Here is a 20489-nt window from a genome sequence, read left to right as displayed (position 1 = left end):
TATGGATAGTATGCTTTATTATTACTTAAAGTTTATTGTTCTCATAATTACAGGCTACAGTTTGGAAGTTTGAAACATAAGAGAAAAGTCTATAGAGAGCCCAAATAAATTTGAACAAGTATGTGGAAGATGGTTAAAACTTTGTAAGTAGTGCCACTTAGCTCTCAGGAATACTTATCTGTCCTTTTAAAGCACAGGCTCTGCAGCCAGAGTCAACGACATAAAATGTAATCACAAATGACTCTAAGACATTCATTTCCTACGAGTGAGCATGGAGCAAGATTATATATATATATATATATATATATATATATATATATATATATACACACACACACACACACACACACACACACACATATGTATATAATATATATACATACTTTAATATTATATTGGCCCACTGAGTATACATATTTTAACAAAAGATAAGAATCTATGTAATCCAGTTAAACAAACATAAGGTTAGGGTACATTTATTACATCGAAAGTTGGTATTTATAAGTTACAGATATTTAATATTTTCCAGAGTGGCTTTTTAATTAAAAAAAATATTTTAAAAGCATTTCAAACATCTGTTCATTTTCCCAGTGCAAAAGAAGGTTATTCAAGTCAACTTACCTTTTTCCTGAAGTTTAAGGGGAAGGAAAAAACCCCCCAAAACCACTACCTAACAACTCCCAACACTACCCTTTCAATCAACTTTTGTAGTATATCCTTAGGTCACTGGATTAGTTTATCTAAATTAAAGACTTACGATTATGAGTCAGCCCTTGCTTCATATGTATAACTTCTATGCTGAAATGTTTCAATTTATAAAAGTATAAAAAAGCAGTGCAAGAATGTGGTTTAAGTTTGTTTTAAATTGTGTGTGGAGAGGAAAAAAAAGCACCATTTCAAGATAAAATGAATTGGATATTTTGGAATTTATTCATAGGCTAGGCAATAAGTTACTCTGATTAACACAGATCAATACCACCTTGACTTGGTGACCACAGAGATTTTTAGTTTGTAGGTGCATTTTTCATCTTGGTATTCAATACATTATCTAAGTCAATTACTGATGTTAAAAGAAAACTAAGGTTATTCTACAATTTACAGCCTACACCACAGTCTATTTCAAATTCAGCTTGTCTGCTAGCTCAGTTTTACAGGAGACAGGCTTTTAACACATGAAGAGCTTTGACAATTTGGTAGGTCTCTTCTCTCCCAATTAAAAAAAAAAAGATTTTTTTTGCTAGCCTGCCAACTTTATAGGTTAAAAAACAAACAAACAAACAAACAAACAAACAAACCAACCCAGGAAGAGAATTAACTATTTTAAACCACAAAGATGGACAAAAAACAATAATATGATTTAATACATGTCACTTCTCATTTGTATTCAGTGGAAGTTTTTACAGTTCAAGTAAGTGAGCCTTCATTAAAGGAAACAAAAATATATGTATACAAAAATTTAAAGTACCTTCCAGTTCTAGCTTGCTAAAGTTTCTTCTGCAAAGTACAAAAATAAACCTACCATGAACTAAGGAGGACAGTGCCATACCAATGGCAGAATGGCTGCCATGTTAAGATTTTTGCTTACCTTATACTGATGAGGATACTTTAAGTGATAGGGTTTTCTCCACTATCTAGTACTTAAAATTATGGAGAGGTAATCTGTTCATCTAAAATTCTTTAAGTCCAGAGAAATTTTTTTAAAAGTATATTTCACACATGAGGCTTTAACATTTTTATTTAGGACAAGATTGAATCTGAAGCTGTAATGGTTCAATCTAAAGCATTCCTTTTTCAATAGTGGAGTCAATTTATGCAAAATATTTTTCCTTGTCTATAAAAAACAAAGTGAACGGTATTAATTATAAGGAAATACAAACATATACTTTAAACTAGCCAATTTTCACTATCATAAAAGAAATAGGATGTTCTTTCCCTTCCCCTCCCTCAACCATTCAAATCAGAGAAGAGTACTGCAAACTTTAAGAACCCCACTGGCTATCATCAGAGTAACTACAGAACAAGGGTAGCACAGGGATGAAACTATTTCTGTATATTCCAGAAGGCAGAAGCTTGGGTACTCTAGCTTTACAAGTAAAAGCACAGGCAGGCAAAAGCTCACAGTAAATGCACACCAGAATAGGGGTGTAGGTGAAGTTTTCTGACTGGGTTACTGCTTTTATAGGTGGAAAGAAAAAAAAAAAAAGACAAATCTGAAATGGAGTAAGAAACAAAAACAAAAAACCAAAACAAACTTTTGTCACATTTACAGGAATCGCAAACCTTTTGTATTCCCATGCTCATAGGTAGTTTTCATACACACTGTAAAGAGCTTCAGTATTCAGGAAGAAGAATACTGTATGGTTGACAAAGGACAGGAGAATTCTTCATGCTTCTGATATCTCAGATTTGCTGAGTGCAATAGCCAGTTCTAAGTCTTCCTGCTCTTGCTGATTCAATCGGGCAAGCCTCTGCTCTTCCTCTCTCTCACTTTCCCTCTTGGCCCATTCGATCATATCTTCTTCAGAGGGATACTGCCATTTAAAAGATGGATAAACAAGTTAATGAGTAAAACAAACAAAAAGAAGGAAAACAGTTGTTACAAAGGACATTAAATACTTGTTTCACCTGCAAGGACTCTGGGAATAGTCTTATTTGCTACCTGTTAATTTTTTTTTCCCTGAAAACACACTTAGTTTTACCAGTTATTAAATGTGGTTTAATTTTAAAAATTATTACAGTCTACTGATAGAAAGTCTATAAAAGTAAATATTAAAACACTTTTAAAAAGTAGAAATGCTTAAGGTGAATTAGGACATTTACAAACAGGTAGGCTAGCCTTTTAATGTAATGCAAAACACTAATTACTTCAACCTCAGGGAGCATCCTCACATGATCAATCATTTCAACTTAATCCCACTGATGATTTCCTACCTTACCCTCGCTCTCATGTACAGAAAAACTATGTAGCAAGAATATGCTGATTTTGCTATACATAAAAAAAGAATACTGGGTATACTAAACAAGAAGTGGACCAAATTATTTTTTTAATGCATTGTAAAGATTTTTGCAGGCACTGAGAACTTTTTGACTCAGTCTAAATAAAACTATACACTTAAAATTAATAAACCTTAAACCTTAACATCAGTCAGGGAAATATTTTTATCTACCCAAAACAGCAACACTGACAGATACAAAATAAAAAAGTTTTCCTTGGTTTGAAGTCTTGTCATACAAAGGAATACCATAACATGATGAAATTAAAGAAATTGTCAGGCTTTTTGAAGATGGTAGCTTTTTCCCTAGTGAGTTAGAGGGAGTTTGAAACTTAACAATACTTAACAAATCTTTCATAATGAAAAAAGGCAGGCATTTTTATTATGAGTTGCGTTATATTATACTATATTGAAATTCTGAAGTATAAAATAAGCATAATGCCTCTACTATTGTTCAAGACTTATTCCAATAAGATTCTGACTTGCTGAAATCATATTTAAGATATTAAATACCACAGCCAGAAGGTATTTTATAATAAGCAGATTATAATTTCCTAAAGAGAGCAATTTCTGGATTCTCTGCTTGAAACAACTCAAATTCTATGTAACAAAGTTAAGTCAGTATAATTCTGACACTCCATTTTCTAGTATTCAAAATATTGATTCTTATTCTGCTCCTTCACATTCAGAAGAAGCCACTGGACTTCTTCTATGACTATGGAGTACATAGTCAAAAGCTGGAAAAAAAAGAAAGAAAGAATGAAAGGTGGCTTAGTCTAATTTTGTCTGCATGCAGATTCCTGGCTACCTCCTTTCCAACTAGAAAGAGCTATAAGGATACATTGCCTGGTTGAATGACCCAATGCTATACTGAGGGAGACATGAGACAGACTGTGGCCAGGGTTACCCAGATCTTCTATTTCCAAATACATCTCAAGGGGCTAAGGTGGTAAGTAGAGGAAAATTCCTTTATTATAGAAGAGGCACTATGAAAGTCATTGTCTAAAAAAAATCTAGGGAAATGAAGCTTCTGTTACCTACTCGAAGATTCTTATTTAAAAAAAGCTTTGTTTTTATGTAAATAATGATGGAATATATATCACTGCTTTGTCCCTCCAGAGCGACACCTCCATAGTTGGTTACTCCATTTCTGTGATCTTATAGCCCTTATCTATGGGTTATCACAGCATCTTTCCATTGTTTTTAATGGTCTGCCTATTTCAGTCAGCTCTGGGAGAATGCAGAGTAAATATGGAATATATGGAATTTCTAATTGTGAATTAGAGCCCTCCAAGTAATTAAAGATTGTTTAGCTTGACAATTGTATTTATTTCATAAAACCAACATGCACATTTTAAAAATACTATCTTATAAAAAACAGAGTTTCGCCTTCTATTCAAAGAATCCTTGGCCTTACCCTCTCATATAATAGTTGCTGACAGGTCTCCAGAAATCATGAAAACTTTATACACAAACACACATACACAGTTACAAATACATAAGCTCATTATTGCCATTATTCATCCAGCGGGCAGACAGCAAATGACTCTCTAATGGCCCATCATCCATTACAATTTGCAAAATAATAACTGTCAAGATTTCATTTATATGTTTACTAAGACTAAGAGAAGGGTTTGCAAAACAACTGGTATATATCACAAGAACTAAGACTACTAAAATCATTTGTGCAATGGAACAATGTTAGAACCATCAAAACAGAATCAAACAGAAATTTTGGTTGGGAGAGGAATATAGATCATTTTTTGTATGTTGGTAAATTTAGTTGAAATGATGCAAATTTGGCAGACTCCAAAGTAATCTTTGAAAACCTTTTAAACTGTAAATGGAAATATTTTCCCCCAACCAGCCCATTCACAGTACTTACAGCACTGAAGTTAGCAAAATTGCTTGGGTCAGCCTCTTTATTGGTAGTGGTAGCAGTGGTAGTAGTAGAAGTGAATGAATCACAAAACATATCAGGATCTTTTTCTTTAGGGCTATCATTGTCTGGGAAAGGCTGAAATGGATCATTCAGTTTAAAAGGATCAGAAGAATCCAATTTGTTGATGGGTCTTTTCCCTGGATCAAAATCATTACAATTAACTCAACATGCAAAAATGGCAAACAAACACAGAAGAACATGAACACAGAGAGCATTAAAGAACTGGGGGTGGGGGAAGGGAGGTGAGTGCCTAAAGCACATTTTTTAGTATGGTCTTTAATGACCACACCAAAGGTCAGTCCTCAACTCTTTAACACACAACCTCTCAAATATATTCCAGCTCTATGTTGCTAAATGAAGAAACAGCAAAGGGGAAAGGAATGGGCCAGGAATCATTTCTGCCCAGAGAGTAAACCCTGTCTTCCCCAAAGTAGCATGTTCCCAAGAAGAGAGAGGAAAGGATGAAACAGGAAGAGATGACAAAAAATAAAGACAGAAATGGTCTTTGCTGTTATAACCTCAGCCTGATAGAGCAGGAGTAAGGGCAAATGACCTCTGAAAAATGACTATAACCCAGCAATTGCACTACTAGGTATTTATCCAAAGGATACAGGTGTGCTGTTTTGAAGGGATTCATGGACCCCAATGTTTATAGCAGCACTATCAACAATAGCCAAACTATGGAAAGAGCCCAAATGTCCATCAATGGATGAATGGATAAAGATGCGGTATATATACAATGGAGTACTACTTGGCAATCAAAAAGAATGAAATCTTGCCATTTGCAACTACGTGGATGGAATTGGAGGGTATTATGCTAAGCAAAATTAGTCAGAGGAAAACAAATATCATATGACTTCATTCATATGAGGAATTTAAGAGACAAAACAGGTGATCATAAGGGAAGGGAAACAAAAATAATATAAAAACAGGGAGGGGGACAAAGCATAAGAGACTCATAAATACGGAGAACAAACAGAGGGTTACTGGAGGGAGTGTGGGAGGGGGGCTGAGGGGCATTAAGGAATCTACTCCTGAAATCATTGTTGCACTATACACTAACTATTTTGGATGTAAATTAAAAAAATAAAAGTAAAAGTAAAAATGAAATAAAATAAAATAGAAGACTATATTCTTCTGATTTTTCTCTGGATCAATCTATCTATCTAATACCTGGGAACATGATTAAAACTTACCTTGGAGTACCCCACCTCCTTTTTGCCACCTACGATATTTCAAATTGAAAAATGAAGAGAATGTTTTGAAGCCCAGGGCCTAAACTTTTGTGGTTGCTGATAAACTAATTTTTGATCAAACCACAGTGTTCTGCTGTCGCTCAACTCATCACCGTTTTCAAACAAGTTCTCTAATTTTAAAGTCTTAACTTAGTACTTCTTGAAGGAAAATGACACATACAGGTGTTAAATATTTTCAAATACGTATTTTTCCTAAAATTTGTTAAGCTGCTAATAGCAATCATAACAGAGTCTTTTCATCACTGTAGCAGCTTACAAAAGATGTTCATATCGATCCTTCTAACAATCCTGTGAAGGTAGGCGAAATTGGAGTTTTTGCCACCATCTAACAGCTCAGACAGCTGAGGCTCAGACATATGAAATTACACACTCAAGGGGCACCTAGGTGGCTCAGTCGGTTAAGCGTCCAACTTTGGTTCAGGTCATGATCTCGCGGTTTGTGAGTTCCAGCCCCGCGTTGGGCTCTGTGCTGACAGCTCAGAGCCTGGAACCTGCTTCAGATTCTGTGTCTCCCTCTCTCTGCCCCTCCCCCACTCACACTCTGTCTCTCTCTCTCCTTCAAAAATAAATAAACATTTAATAAAAATTTTTAAAAAGAAATTACACACTCAAAGATCACAGAGCTAGTCTGAGGACACTCAGATTTAGCACCCAGATCTTTAAGCTCCCAGTCTCTTTAAGCTCTCTCCAACAAACCATCCTTTTTTCCTTGACACTTCTATAGTGATGTATACTCATTTGCTGAAAATCCTTAGATTATATATTATTTTACTTAGGATTTAAAAAAATAACTTCTCTATTGGCATCATACAGGTATAAAACTTAAATAAGGGGCGCCTGGGTGGCTCAGTTGGTTGAGCATCCGACTTTGGCTCAGGTCATGATCTCACAGTTTGTGAGTTCCAGCCCCGTGTCAGGCTCTGCACTGACCGCTCAGAGCCTGGAGCCTGCTTCGAATTCTGTGTGTCTCTCTCTCTGCTCCTCCCCTGCTCATACTCTGTCTCTCTAAAATAAATAAACGTTAAAAATTAAAAAAAACCCAAAAAACAAAAAAACTTAAGCTAATTGACTCATTTGTTTTTTTTTTTCTTAATTTTAAGTCCATTATAGTTAACATAAAGTATCATATTAGTTTCAGGTGTACAGTGTAGTGATTCAACAATTCTAATATATTACTCAGTGCTCATCACTGTAACTCTTAATCTCCTGCACCTATTTCACACATCCCCCACCCACCTGCCCTCTGGTAATGATCTGTTTATTCTCTACAGTTAAGAGTCTCTTTCTTGGTTTGTCTCTTTTTTTTTCTTTATTCATCTGTTTTGTTTCTTAAATTCCACATATGAGTGAAATCATATGGTATTTGTCTTTCTCTGATTTATTTCACTTAGCATTATACTCTCTAGATCCATCCATGTTGTTGCAAATGGCAAGATTTCATTCTTTTTTATGGCTGAGTAATATCCCACTATATATATATACTGCATCTTCTTTATCCAATCATCAGTTGATGGACATCTGGGCTCTTCCATATCCTGGCTATTGTAAATGATGCTGCTATAAAGTAGGGATGGATAAATCTTTTCAAATTAGTGTTTTCATATTCTTTGGGTAAATACCCAGTAGTGGAAATACTGGATCACATGGTATTTCTATACTTAATTTTTTGAGTAACGTCCATGCTATTTTTGACACTGGCCACACCAGCTTGCATTCCCACCAACAGTACACAAAGGTTCCTTTTTCTCCACAACCTCATCAAGACTTGTTTCTCCACAACCTCATCAACACTTGTTTCTAGTGTTTTTGATTTTAGTAATTCTGACAAGTGTGAGGTGACATCATGTAGTTTTAACTTGCACTTCCCTGACAAAGAGTGATGCTGAGCATCTTGTCATATGTCTGTTGGCCATGTGAATGTCTTCTTTGGAGAAATGTCTGTCCATGTCTTCTGCCCATTTTTCAATGGGATTATTTGTTGACTTATTTGTTTTTTAATATACTCTTGACAATCTTACCTTCTAGAAATATATAATATAGGCTCTTTTTCCTTAAAAGATAGAAATCATTTAATTTCTTTACCTGATTTTTCAACAGATAATCGAGTATTAACAATTGTACATGCAATTTTTTAAGTCAAAAAAGAAAAAAATAATCTGCCCAAGAAATACCACAGGGAGGTTATTATGAAAGGCAAGCATAAAAATCTGTAACTACTGTGGCTAAAAATTTGCCAAGGAGTGACACGTGATTAAAATAACCATGTACCAGATAGGTCTTCTCACATAACAGCCTAGCAGCACTATGTCTACTCAGGGATTGCCTTTTTAGCCACTTCTTGTGAACTATCTTCGTTAAAAACAAAACAAAACTAAAAACTAAAAACATTAAGAATTTATTCCTGGACCAAAAAAATTACTTTCAGAAAATAAAGGAATCTCTTATTAAGTGAGGTAAGATAATACTTTGCTTCAAGAAAAATACATTCTTTTAAATTGCTATGTTGCTGAATTCTGGATACCAAAAGGCAATATATTGTCACATCAAAGGATTTACGGAAACTTTTGCATTGGGCAGGAAAAGAAGGGGCCTTCAACTTAATCTTCTCTTACAGAGATTAATTTAATTAAAGCACCAAAGTGAAAAAACTGTTGGGTAAATGGTAATCAATGAGTTTCCGAAAAGCAAGCCATTTCACTGATAACTGTCCTTTCCATTTACTGCCACTCTAAAATGATTTAAAAAGAAATGAGCTCTTGCCAGAAAAGTGGTTCATGTTACCCATACTAGCCTCTTAGGCACATGTCTGTAATTCTGTACGGAGGTCAGAACAGTTTCTGTCATGTTTTTTGACTTGTTTTGTTTAAAGCCCTTTATCTAAGTCTATGAGGCCCACACCAATATTTTTCAGAAGGAGAAAAAGCATCTCAGTTGACTTAAGAAAGATACCAACTCTCATACCAGGTGGTGGCGGGCAGGGTCTTGTTGGAGTTCCAGTCTTTGGTGGCAGTGCTGGGGGTACATCTTCACTTTTGACTGATGTTTCCTCAAGCACATTTTTTTTAATGACCACATTATTGACAGAGCTTGATGTGGCTGAACCAAAAGGATCTTCATTGTTGACCTTTGTTTGAAAAGAAATGTTATACGTGGTTATATAAATTATACTAACCAAATTATATACGGTCATGTAACATTTAGAAGAATGATCTTCATTATTATGCAGCTTTATTTATTTCAATTCGGAGAGCACTGACATGTTAACCTTTGCATTCAGGGCCAAAAGGGAAAAACTTTTAAAAAACTGTTTTATATGAGTAGTGATTATAACATCACTACTTATTAAAAGCAACATATCATACCAAAACAAGCCAACTCTGGATTAAAAGTCTTTCAAGCTTGGGGAACCTGGGTAGCTCAGTCGGTTAAGTGTTGGACTTCAGCTCAGGTCATGATCTCTTGGCTCATGAGTTCAAGACCCCACATTAGGCTCTGTGCTGATGGCTTGGAGCCTGGAGCCTGCTTCGGATCCTGTGTCTCCCTCTCTCTCTGCCCCTCCCCTGCTCACACTCTGTCTCTCTCTCTCTCTCTCTCTCTCTCTCTCTCTCTTAAAAATAAATAAACATTAAAAGAATTTTTTTAAGTTTTTCAAGCTTCAGGAAATACAATACCACCTGAGGTCCATTTTAAAGGGACTATATGTTCTTCCTCAAGTGAATATTTGATCCAAATGATAAAGAAAAAAAATACTGATTCCACACTTCCTAATGTAATTAAATATAGGAAAGATTTAATACTAATGCCAAAGAAAATAGCATCTTGAAAAACATTAAAAACAACTTGAAAGTTAATTTTTAAAAGCAAACTGATCCCATGAAATGACAAGTCTTAACGTGCCTTTCTAATACTGGGAGTAATGAAAGATTCACTTTTCTATAATGAATCAAACATGATGGGTTTAGATCATATTTAGGCCAGTATTTTTCTACAGTACTACTTAAAATGTAGGCTGTACATAATTCTGTGTTGTGGGGAGACAGACACTGTGCTGTAGAATGTTTAACAGCACCCCTAGTCTCTATCCACTAGATATGAGTAGTCCCCCTCCCCAGTTGTGACAACCAGTAATGTCTCTAGACAATGCCAAATAACTGAGGGTTGGGGGTGGGGGAATAACATCCAGCTGAGAACCGATGATCTAGACAATTTTACATATACTCTAATTTTACTCTTTTGGTCTGAATCAATCCTAGAGCTACACTGGAAAATAGATAGTGGACATACAGAGCTGGACTATGTGTATTAAATGTTTTAATACTAACCCTAACAGCCTCAGAACATAAAATGAAGTAACCAATGCAGAGAAGATAGAATGATGCCCAGATTTTACAGCTATTGACCCAGATAGTCAACAGGGGGGAAATGTAGTTCAACTGGAAGAAATATGTTTAATTTTCTTTAATGCTTATTTATTTTTGAGAGAGACAGAGAGAGAGAGAGAGAGAGAGAGAGAGCGTGAGCAGGGGAGGGTCAGAAACAGAGAGGGAGACACAGAATCCAAAGCAGCCTCCAGGCTCTGAGCTGTCAGCACAGAGCCCAACACGGGGCTTGAACTCATGAACTGTGATATCATGACCTGAACCGAAGTCGGACGCTTAACTGACTGAGCCACCCAGGTGCCTCTTCAACTGGAAGAAATATGTTTAAAAAGTCAGAAGACTTGGGGTGCCTGGGTGGCTCAGTAGGTTAAACAGCCCTAATTTGGGCTCTGCATTGGCAATGTGGAGCCTGCTTGGGATCCTCTCTCTCTCTGTCTCTCTCTCTGCCCCACCAGCCTCACTCTCTCTCAAAAATAAATACTTTTTAAAAAAAGACAGAAAACTCTTAAAATGAAGCTGTTGAGCTAAACTGTCAGTAGAAAATTATAATTACCTGTACCATCACCACCATCTTTATGTATTGAAATATGTCTACTTTAATTATATCTTATCATTTCTTTTTTTTTTTTTTTCAAAAAATTTTTCATGTTTATTTTTAACAGTCAGAGAGACAGAGCATGAGTGGGGTAGGGGCAGAGAGAGACAGAGATACAGAATCTGAAGCAGGCTTCAGGCTCTGAGCTGTCAGCACAGAGCCTGATGCAGGGCTCGAACCCATGAATCATGACATCATGACCTGAGCCAAAGTCAGATGCTCAACCAACTGAGCCACCCAGGCGCCCCATCTTATCTATCATTTCTATCTGAAAACAACATTTACAGTAACTTGCTGAAATCAAGTTGCAATGTCTGTGAGGGCTACATAACTGAAAGGAAGGATTGTTCCACTGGTAGAAACACAGTATATTTTACTTTCCCACTTAATCATTGCAGATTACCTTTGATAATGTGCTGAAGTCAGCAAATCCATCTTCAAATGATTCATTTCCAAAAACAGAAGCAAAGGGATCTGTGGCTAAAATGAATAAAGAAAATCAATCCAATAGGACAGAAATACATCAGAATTTCATGACCTCTTTTGGTTGGTACAAACATTCAGACAGATGAAAAATACCTAATCCTAAATATCAGTTCCTGAATTTGTGACTTAAGTTCACAAAGATAGTGAACAAATTGATACCTCACCCCTGACACACATACATTACATTCTTTTGTATAAATCAAGCCATGAATGATTTCAGATCAAAAGCAAGAAAACTAATTCTAGGTTTAAGCCTTTGGAATATGTCAAATCATATAGTTCCCATGCACTTAAACTATTTCTAATAAAGCCATCAAGAAATTAAAAAAAGCCAGGTCCCATTAATTTCACATTTCACACTCATCCTTCATGGCACATTTTAAATGTTGCCTCATCCACAAAGCCTGGGATAACCTAGGTGTCTCTAATTCCCACAGCAAGAAGTGATTTCTTCCTTCTTTGTGGCAGTGACTGCATTCTAGTTTGTATTATGGTTATCTGTGATTGATATGTCACCATTATTAGATTGTAAAGTCTTTAAAAAAAGTGAATATGGCTTATCCAATGAAAAATGAATGGTCAAAAACATTTCTTGAATATCAAGTCCAAGAAAATACAGTTCTTACCCCCCAAAATCTTGCAGTCTAACAAGGAGTCTAACAAGAACATGTTGTAGGCTTCTTACATTTGAGATAGGTCTTTTAAACAAGGAATATATGGAGGTGGGAAAGAGAAAGACATTCCAGGCAGAAGGAACACGAATTGCAAACATAATTATTTAACCTGCTCCCAGGCATGAGAAGTTTTCTGTTCGATCACAGTGCACTGCTAAATGGATTAACATTTCAGCAGGAATAAACTGATCTACTCTGAACTATGTTTCATCTATTCAGGCATAATGACTACCAATAAAGTCAAAGAATGTTTATAAGAATTGTTACTTGATATAGGAAAACAGAAACAAAGGAAGGCAAAGAGAAGTACAAGAGACAGGGTAAGACAGAGCAAACAGGCACTGAAAAACTTCCCTTATTCTTCCTTAAATCTTCATCTTTACATCAAATTGGTTTTAAAACAAAAGTGTGTGATGAATCACTGGATTCTACACCTGAAACCACTATTGCACTGTATGTTAACTATAATTTAAATATAAAATTGAAAAGAAAAAAAAAATAAAAGTATGCCCACATAGCCATTTAAATGTGTAAAGTGTGCCTTTACCTCTAAAAATCAGTATACCATGGACATAAACTGAAGAGGGGCAGAAAGGCATATATTACTTTTGGTTGCTTTGTTACCAAGACAGTCATGAGGTGGAGGAAGCAGGTAAAGGTGGTGGGAAGAAGCATAAATAAAATCAGTCCTTTAGAAATATAACAACAACTCTGATCTTAAAGAAGAAAAAAATCCAGAGTTACAGGAAATTCTACACGTTAGCCATAAAAGATATTTTTTTTATAACTACACAGCCTGGGGACCAGCCTAGTCATGGCTGTTGTTTTAGGCTTTCCCTTCTTTTTCCTTCTCCGCCTGTTATTGCTGATACCACAGCAACTGAGGCACAACCAGGGTACAGATGTTCTCCTGACTGGTAGAATGGTAATGAGGGAGAAGGAGTTGGCTCATTTCCTTGGAGGGACTAGAAAACCTGCTTCATGCTTGTTTTCTGCCACAGCTCTTACAAGAAGTCATGACACACATGGCAACAGTGTTGAGTTAGGTCAAGTTTGACTGAAATACTGTGAAGTGCACATTGTGAAAGACATTAATAAAACACATGACATTTGTGTATAAAGAATATGCTAAATATAGTTTACTGGAGTTTTTCTACACTTTCTTCATCAGAATAAACGACCTATTCAGCATTGGTCCAAACACCGGGGAATGTATCCTGGATGAATGACAAAGCACTTTTGCCCAAAGTGGGGGATTAAGACTTTGGCAAGAATTTTCTAAGATACTGATCATGGCTGATGTGAAGTAGAGGCCTGTCTAGAAACTGGAAGGACTCACTGAGTATGAACTTATCCAGACCATGTAACAAGACACAGTCCCACAAACTGAAATCATGACCTGAGCTGAAATCAAGGGTCAGATGCTTAAACAACTGAGCCACCCAGGTGCCCTAAGGGAAACTAGGTTTTTAAAAAATGTTTATTTATTTATTAAATAATAAATTATTTATTAATAAATAATAAACAAAGAAGGAGCACACGTGTGGGGGAAGGGCAGTGAGAGAGTAAAAGAACTTGTAAAAAACTTGTAAAAGAACTTTTGCAAGCCAAAATAAAGTATATGTAGAAACTGAGTAACCTGCATTTGCTTTAGTATTCTTTCAGTCTGCAATGTGTCTATTCACAAGGATAAATGATAAAAAGACCCCAGTGTGAGGCAAAATATTCAAAATATCTGATGTCCTTCTATCTCTATTGTAATCACTCAATTTAAAAAAATATTTTTAATGTTTTCTTTTGAGAGACAGAGAGAGACAGAGCGTGAGCTGGCAAGGGGCAGAGAGAGAGGGAGACACAGACTCCAAAGCAGACTCCAGGTTCTGAGATGTCAGCACAGAGCCCAAGGTGGGGCTTGAACCCATGAACACAAGATCATGATGTGAGCTGAACTCAGACGCTCAAGCTACTGAGCCACCCAGGTGCCCCTGCAATCACCAAATTTTAGAAGTAGGAGTAATTTATCATTTAATTTTTAAGAACAAAAGTTTATCTTTAGGTTTATAATTATTTTGAAAGCTTACATTTTTCCTGTTCTATGGGATTAATCTTTTTTTCCTGGCTAACCTCTAAACTTCTTGGTGAAAAATAGCAGGGATATAGGGGTGAGAATAAAGAAAGCAAACATTGTGACCTTGGGTGTATAATGCCACCTCTAAGAGTCTCAGTGGTTTCCAGATGTTAGGATTTTGTGAATAAGTAAACTAAGTAAATACATTAAAAACAAACATACATACATAAAGTCGGGGGAGGGGACAGATATCTGCTCAACAAAAATAACTAAAAGAGTACATTTTTCATTTCACAAACAAAAGGGTTTTAAAAACCAAAAAGAAGAGAAAACAATCTTGGACTAAAAGATTCCTTTCCAGGAAAAGACAGCTGGCAACAATTCTTATTCTCTCTCTCTCTCTCTCTCTCTCATCCCTATTTCACTTGGAACTATCAAAGAGTATATTACAAGTAACATTAATCAGTAACATTAGCCAGGATTTGGAAATCATTAAACGAAAAAGTAGTAGTAGCAATAGCAGTAGCAGTAGCAGCAGTAGTAGTAGTAACGGTAGCTACCATTTACTGTGATAGGTACCACAATAAATACCTTAACATACATCATCTCATTTAATCTACCCAACAAACCCATTAAGTAGAACTATTAACCTCATTTTATTGTTTAGGAAATGGAGACTAACAAAACCTAAAGAATTAGCAACTTTTTAAAATTTTATTTATTTATTCTGAGAGAGAGAGAGAGAGAGAGAGAGAGAGAGAACGAGTGAGAGAGAGCACATGGGAGGGGCAGAGAGAGAGAATGAGAGAGAGAATCCCAAGCAGGCTCTGCACTATCAGCACAGAGCCCGATGCGGGGCTCAAACCCATGAACTGGGAGATCATGACCTGAGCCGAAACCAACAGCTGGACACTTAACCAACTGAGCCACCCAGGCGCCCCAGCAATTTTATCTGAATAAGTCCAGGCAGTTGGACTCAGGCACTCATGTCCTAATCATGACAACCCCTCTCTAAACTGTTTACACTTCCATTCAATTCAAAATCTTATGCCAGTGTAGCAGATTTGAGACAAATCATTTATTTATTGCTTCTGCAGTCAATTGATAAGACTCTGCTATGTCCCAGAAGCTCTGGGATGGGAGTGTAGGGATACAACATAGGATGACTCCCAGGTCTCTGCTTGGGCAACTGAGTAGATGGTAATGCTATTAACAGAGATGTGATATCCAGAAGATGTTTAGTACTGTTTTATATTTCATAGGGTGAACAACTTTACTTTCTGACATACACCTGTGACACATTAAGTAAAAGACCATTAAATATATATACATATAATAAAAATATAATATAGGTAATATAGTAAACATCATTTTAAAGAATATAAGTAATAAATAAATTTTAAAAAATTACATACACATGTATGTGTGGAGAACAGGGCTAGCAACTTAGGTTTGTGGTTAGTAACATGATCAAATGTTAAGAAAGATCTCTCTCTCAAGTTAAAAACATACAAGTGCCTGGGTGGCTCAGTTAGTTGAGCATCTGACTCTTGGTTTTGGCTCAGGTCATGATCCCAGAGTCATGGGATTGAGCCTGTGTCAGGCTCCCCACTGAGCATGCAGCCTGCTTAAAATTCTCTCTCTCCCCAATACAAATAAAAACCATAATGAGATACTACCTCACACCTGTCAAAATGGCTAAAATTAACAACTCAGGCAACAACAGATGTTGGCGAGGATGCAGAGAAAGAGGAACCCTTTTGCACTGCTAGTGGAAATGCAAACTGGTGCGACCACTCTGGAAAACGGTATGGAGGTTCCTCAAAAAATTAAAAATAGAACTACAGCAATTGGACTACTAGGTATTTATCCAAAGGATACAGCAGTACTGTTTTGAAGGGGCACATGCACCTCAATGTTTATAGCAGTGCTATTGACCATAGCCAACGTATGGAAGGAGCCCAAATGTCCATCAATTGATGAATGGATAAAGAAGATGCGGTACGTATGTGTGTGTGATACACACACACACACACACACACACACACACACAAACAATAGAGTACTACTTGGTAATCACAAAGAATGAAATCTTGCCATTTGTAACACTGAATGGAACTAGAGTGTATTGTGCTAAGCAAAATCAGTCAGAGAAAGACAAATATCAGATGACTTCACTCATATGTGGAATTTAAGATACAAAACAGGTGAACATAAGGGAATGGAAGCAAAAATAATAGAAAAACAGGGAGGGGGACAAAACATAAGAGACTCTTAAATACAGAGAACAAACTGAGGGTTGCCGGAGGGGTTGTGGGTGGGGGGATGGGCTAAATGGGCAAGGGACACTTAAGAGGATACTTGTTGGGATGAGCACTGGGTGTTATACGTAGGGGATGAATCACTGAGTCTACTCCTGAAATCATCATTGCACTATACGCTAACTAACTTGGCTGTAAATTAAAAAAAAAAAAAAAAAAAGATTCTCTCTCCCCGCCTGCCCCTCTCCCCCACTCATACTCTCTCTTAAAAACAAACAAGCAAACAAAAACAGGTTAAAGACTATACTAGCAGTGACATAGATGACAGATTATCAAGTAAAAAAAGAACGGAAGCAATTTAAGATCACACTCCAACTGAAACAAAGTAAGAATATCAAGCAAAGCTGAGCATAAGAGGAACAATCAGGGTCCATTTGGGGGTAAAACAACAGGATTTGGCAATTTATTGAAGGTGAGGAATGACAGAGAAGTCTAAGATGATTGGCTAACTGTATCATTAGCACAGAAAGTAAAAATGCTAATACTTTGAAGGAGAGAGTATTTAGAAAAGATGATCATTTCAACTTTTAAGCTTGACACCTAAGGGGAAATATCCAGCAGGTAACTTGAAGGCACTGAAGGCTCAGGAGAGGGTTCAACACTAGAAGGCTAAATAGGAGTCATCAGGAAACAGGCTGTAGCTGAAGGCACAGAATTGGACATCCCCACCACAAGAAGTGTGTATTTTGAGAAGAACAAAAGCACCAGGCTAATACAGAACTAAAAAGATAACCTCTACTCTTAAGCTTTTTCTCCAGAACACTGAGATTATTCTCTTGCTCCTGTTTTGAACAAAAGGAGACATCTGTCCCAGATACCTCCTGGGAACAAGTTGTCTTGAGGGAACAGAGACCAGAGCAACAGGAAATCTCTCAGTTCATATTAGATCAGAAGTTCTCAAAGTGTGGACCCCAGAGGTCCCTAAGACCTGTTTAGGAAGATCTATAAAGTGAAAACTATTTTCAGAATATTAAGATGTTATTTATATTTCTTAATGTGCTGATATTTACAACAATGTTGCAAAACCAATGGTAGATAGAACTGCTGATGCCTTACTGGGAATCAAGGCAGCAGCACCAAACTGTACTATTTGATAACCATTGTATTTTTCTCCATCACAAACTTGCAGGGAGGAGAAAAATAAAGGGCAGTTGCACTTACTGTCCTGGATAACCAATACAAATTATTAGTTTTAATAAATTGTGACCCCAAGGCACACATCTTCTTGTAATTCTGAGTAACAAAATGGGAAATACACACAAAGCACCTCTGCTGAGTAGCAAGTATGATGGCTATCTGGAGGAAAAGCACTTGCATGATGGTGTGAGAAACAGGTTGAACTAGCTGCTTTTTTCATGAAATGTCCTTTTTACTTGAAAGAAATAACAGATAAACAATGATTATTCAGATTTGGGTATCTGGCAACATTTCTTCCAAAATAAACAGTGAATCTGTCACTTTAAGGAAAGCAACTGATAGTATTTGTTGCAGATGATAAAAATTCAAGTAAAAATCAGTATCTTGGAAAGTTGTATTTGCCCCAAATCTTAATATTATACCAATACTTAAAGACTCTGATAAGATGGATGGTGATACTAATAAATTTAACTTTAATTAAAAAAAAATTTTAAGTTTATTTATTTCAAGAGAGAGAGAGAAAGAGAGTGTGAGCAAGGGAGAGGCAGAGAGAGACAGAGAGAGAGAGAGAGAGACAGAGACAGAGAGAGAGAATCCCAAGTAGGCTTCACGTCGCCAGTGCGGAGCCCAACATGGGCTTGATCCCATGAACCGTGAGATCATGACATGAGCTGAAGTCCAGAGTCAGACACTTAACTGACTAAACCATCTAGGTGCCCCAATAAATGTAATTTAAAAATATTTATACTGAAATGTGTCAGCATTTGTAAGATATGCATAACTCAGTGAACCAAGATTTCCCAAATGATCAATGCAAGTTACAAAATCATATATAGGTAAAAGATTCATTCAAAGTACAAGACAGACCAATGGATTTTAATGTAACAGAGTATAAAAGGTACTCAATACAACCCTCTTCCCGGGGCTTGGCCGGAAAGGGGGCCACCCCGTCACCCATCACACAAGGCACATTCGTGGGGAACCTGGTGCTAAACCATTCCTAGATGACCTGCTTGCTTCTGGGTCGGGGTTTCATACGTAGCGGAGCAGCTCCCTCGCTGCAATCTACTGAACGTCAATCCTCGACACAAGGGTTTGTAAAAAAAGGAAAAAAAAAAGAGAAAAGAAAAAAAAAAAAGAAAGGTCCTCAATACAGTTTCATGTACAATACTACAACTAACTTTGAAGAAACTAAAATATGTTGAAATGTAGTATAATAACAAAAAAGAATATCCACAATTATCTTTAAAAAGGTTGTTGAAATATTCCTCCTTTTTCCAACTATGTATCTGTGTGAGGCCGGATCTTTTTCATTTCACATACTTGAAGCAAAACAATACAGTGCAGCAGACTGAATGCAGAAGTAGATATGAGAATCCAGCTGTCTTCTGTTAAGGCAGACATTTAAAGAGTTTCACAAAAATGTATGAACAATGCTACTCTTATAATTTTTTTTTGGTTTGAAGTTATTTTTCATTTTTAAAAAATTTTTTAACATTTTATTTATTTTTGAGAGACACATACAGAGAGAGAATGGGAGTGGGGGAGAGGCAGAAAGAGCAGGAGACACAGAATCTGAAGCAGGCTCCAAACTGAGCTGTTAGCACAGAGCCTGATATGGGGCTCGAACGCACAAACTGTGAGATCATGATCTGAGCCACCTTGGCGCCCCTGAAGTTTTTTTTCTTAAATATGTTATTTATGTTAATATGTAATGGGTTTATTATCATGTTTTTAAAAGAAATTAAAAACTTTTTAAATTCTCAGTTTTAATTTCTAATATGGTTAGTACTTTAGTCTCTAATATGGTTAGTACTGATAGATATAACCAATATAAACAAAAGCTCTTTAAGGGCCTTCATTTATTTTTTAAAAAGCTGCTTGGGGAGGTTGGAAGATGGCGGCATAGGAGGACGCTGGGCTCACCGCGCGTCCTGCTGATCACTTAGATCCCACCTACACCTGCCTAAATAACCCAGAAAACCGCCAGAGGATTAGCAGAACGGAGTCTCCGGAGCCAAGTGCAGACGAGAGGCCCACGGAAGAGGGCAGGAAGAGTGGCGAAGTGGTGCGCGCTCCACGGACTGGCGGGAAGGAGCCGGGGCGGAGGGGCAGCTCGCCGGCCAAGCAGAGCCCCCGAGTCTGGCAAGCAAAAGCGGAGGGGCCGGACGGAGTGTGTTCTGACAGCAAGCGCGACTTAGCGCGTCTGGGAGGTCATAAGTTAACAGCTCCACTTGGAAAGCGGGAAGGCTGGAGGACAAAGGGAGGGAGAGTTGCTGAGCCCCCGGACGACAGAGCTCAGCTTGGCTGGGAACAAAGGCGCTCGCCAGCGCCATCTCCCTCACCCATCCCCCAGCCAAAATCCCAAAGGGAACCAGTTCCTGCCAGGGAACATGCTCGCTCCACGCAAACACCCAACTCTGTGCTTCTGTGGAGCCAAACCTCTGGCAGCGGATCTGACTCCCTCCCGCTGCCACAGGGCCCCTCCTGAAGTGGATCACCTAAGGAGAAGCAAGCTAAGCCTGCCCCTCCTGCCCCCGTGCACCTTGCCTACCCACCCCAGCTAATACGCCAGATCCCCAGCACCACAAGCCTGGCAGTGTCCAAGTAGCCCAGATAGCCACGCCACCCCACAGTG

The 20489-nt window shown here is 37.3% G+C and overlaps 1 protein-coding gene across 4 annotated transcripts in view; it reads right to left on the bottom strand.

Annotated features, from left to right (window-relative positions):
- EPS15 (epidermal growth factor receptor pathway substrate 15) overlaps positions 1-20489 on the bottom strand; it is a 157390-nt gene continuing 136901 nt past the window's right edge. For 3 of the 4 annotated variants that reach the window (XM_049617203.1, XM_049617205.1, XM_049617204.1), the window contains 4 exons: positions 11569-11645; positions 9153-9315; positions 4879-5072; positions 1-2531 (listed from right to left, as the gene is read on the bottom strand). In XM_049617203.1, the coding sequence (XP_049473160.1) occupies positions 2385-2531; positions 4879-5072; positions 9153-9315; positions 11569-11645 (581 nt within the window). In that variant the 3' untranslated portion in view covers positions 1-2384. The remainder of the gene's footprint in view (positions 2532-4878; positions 5073-9152; positions 9316-11568; positions 11646-20489) is intronic. The other variant, XM_049617206.1, reaches the window with a different exon arrangement.

Source organism: Panthera uncia, assembly GCF_023721935.1.
Source record: "Panthera uncia isolate 11264 chromosome C1 unlocalized genomic scaffold, Puncia_PCG_1.0 HiC_scaffold_4, whole genome shotgun sequence".
NCBI classification, from domain to species: Eukaryota; Metazoa; Chordata; class Mammalia; order Carnivora; family Felidae; genus Panthera; species Panthera uncia.
Note: the sequence above shows the minus strand (reverse complement) of the source record. Positions and strands in the feature narration are given on the sequence as shown.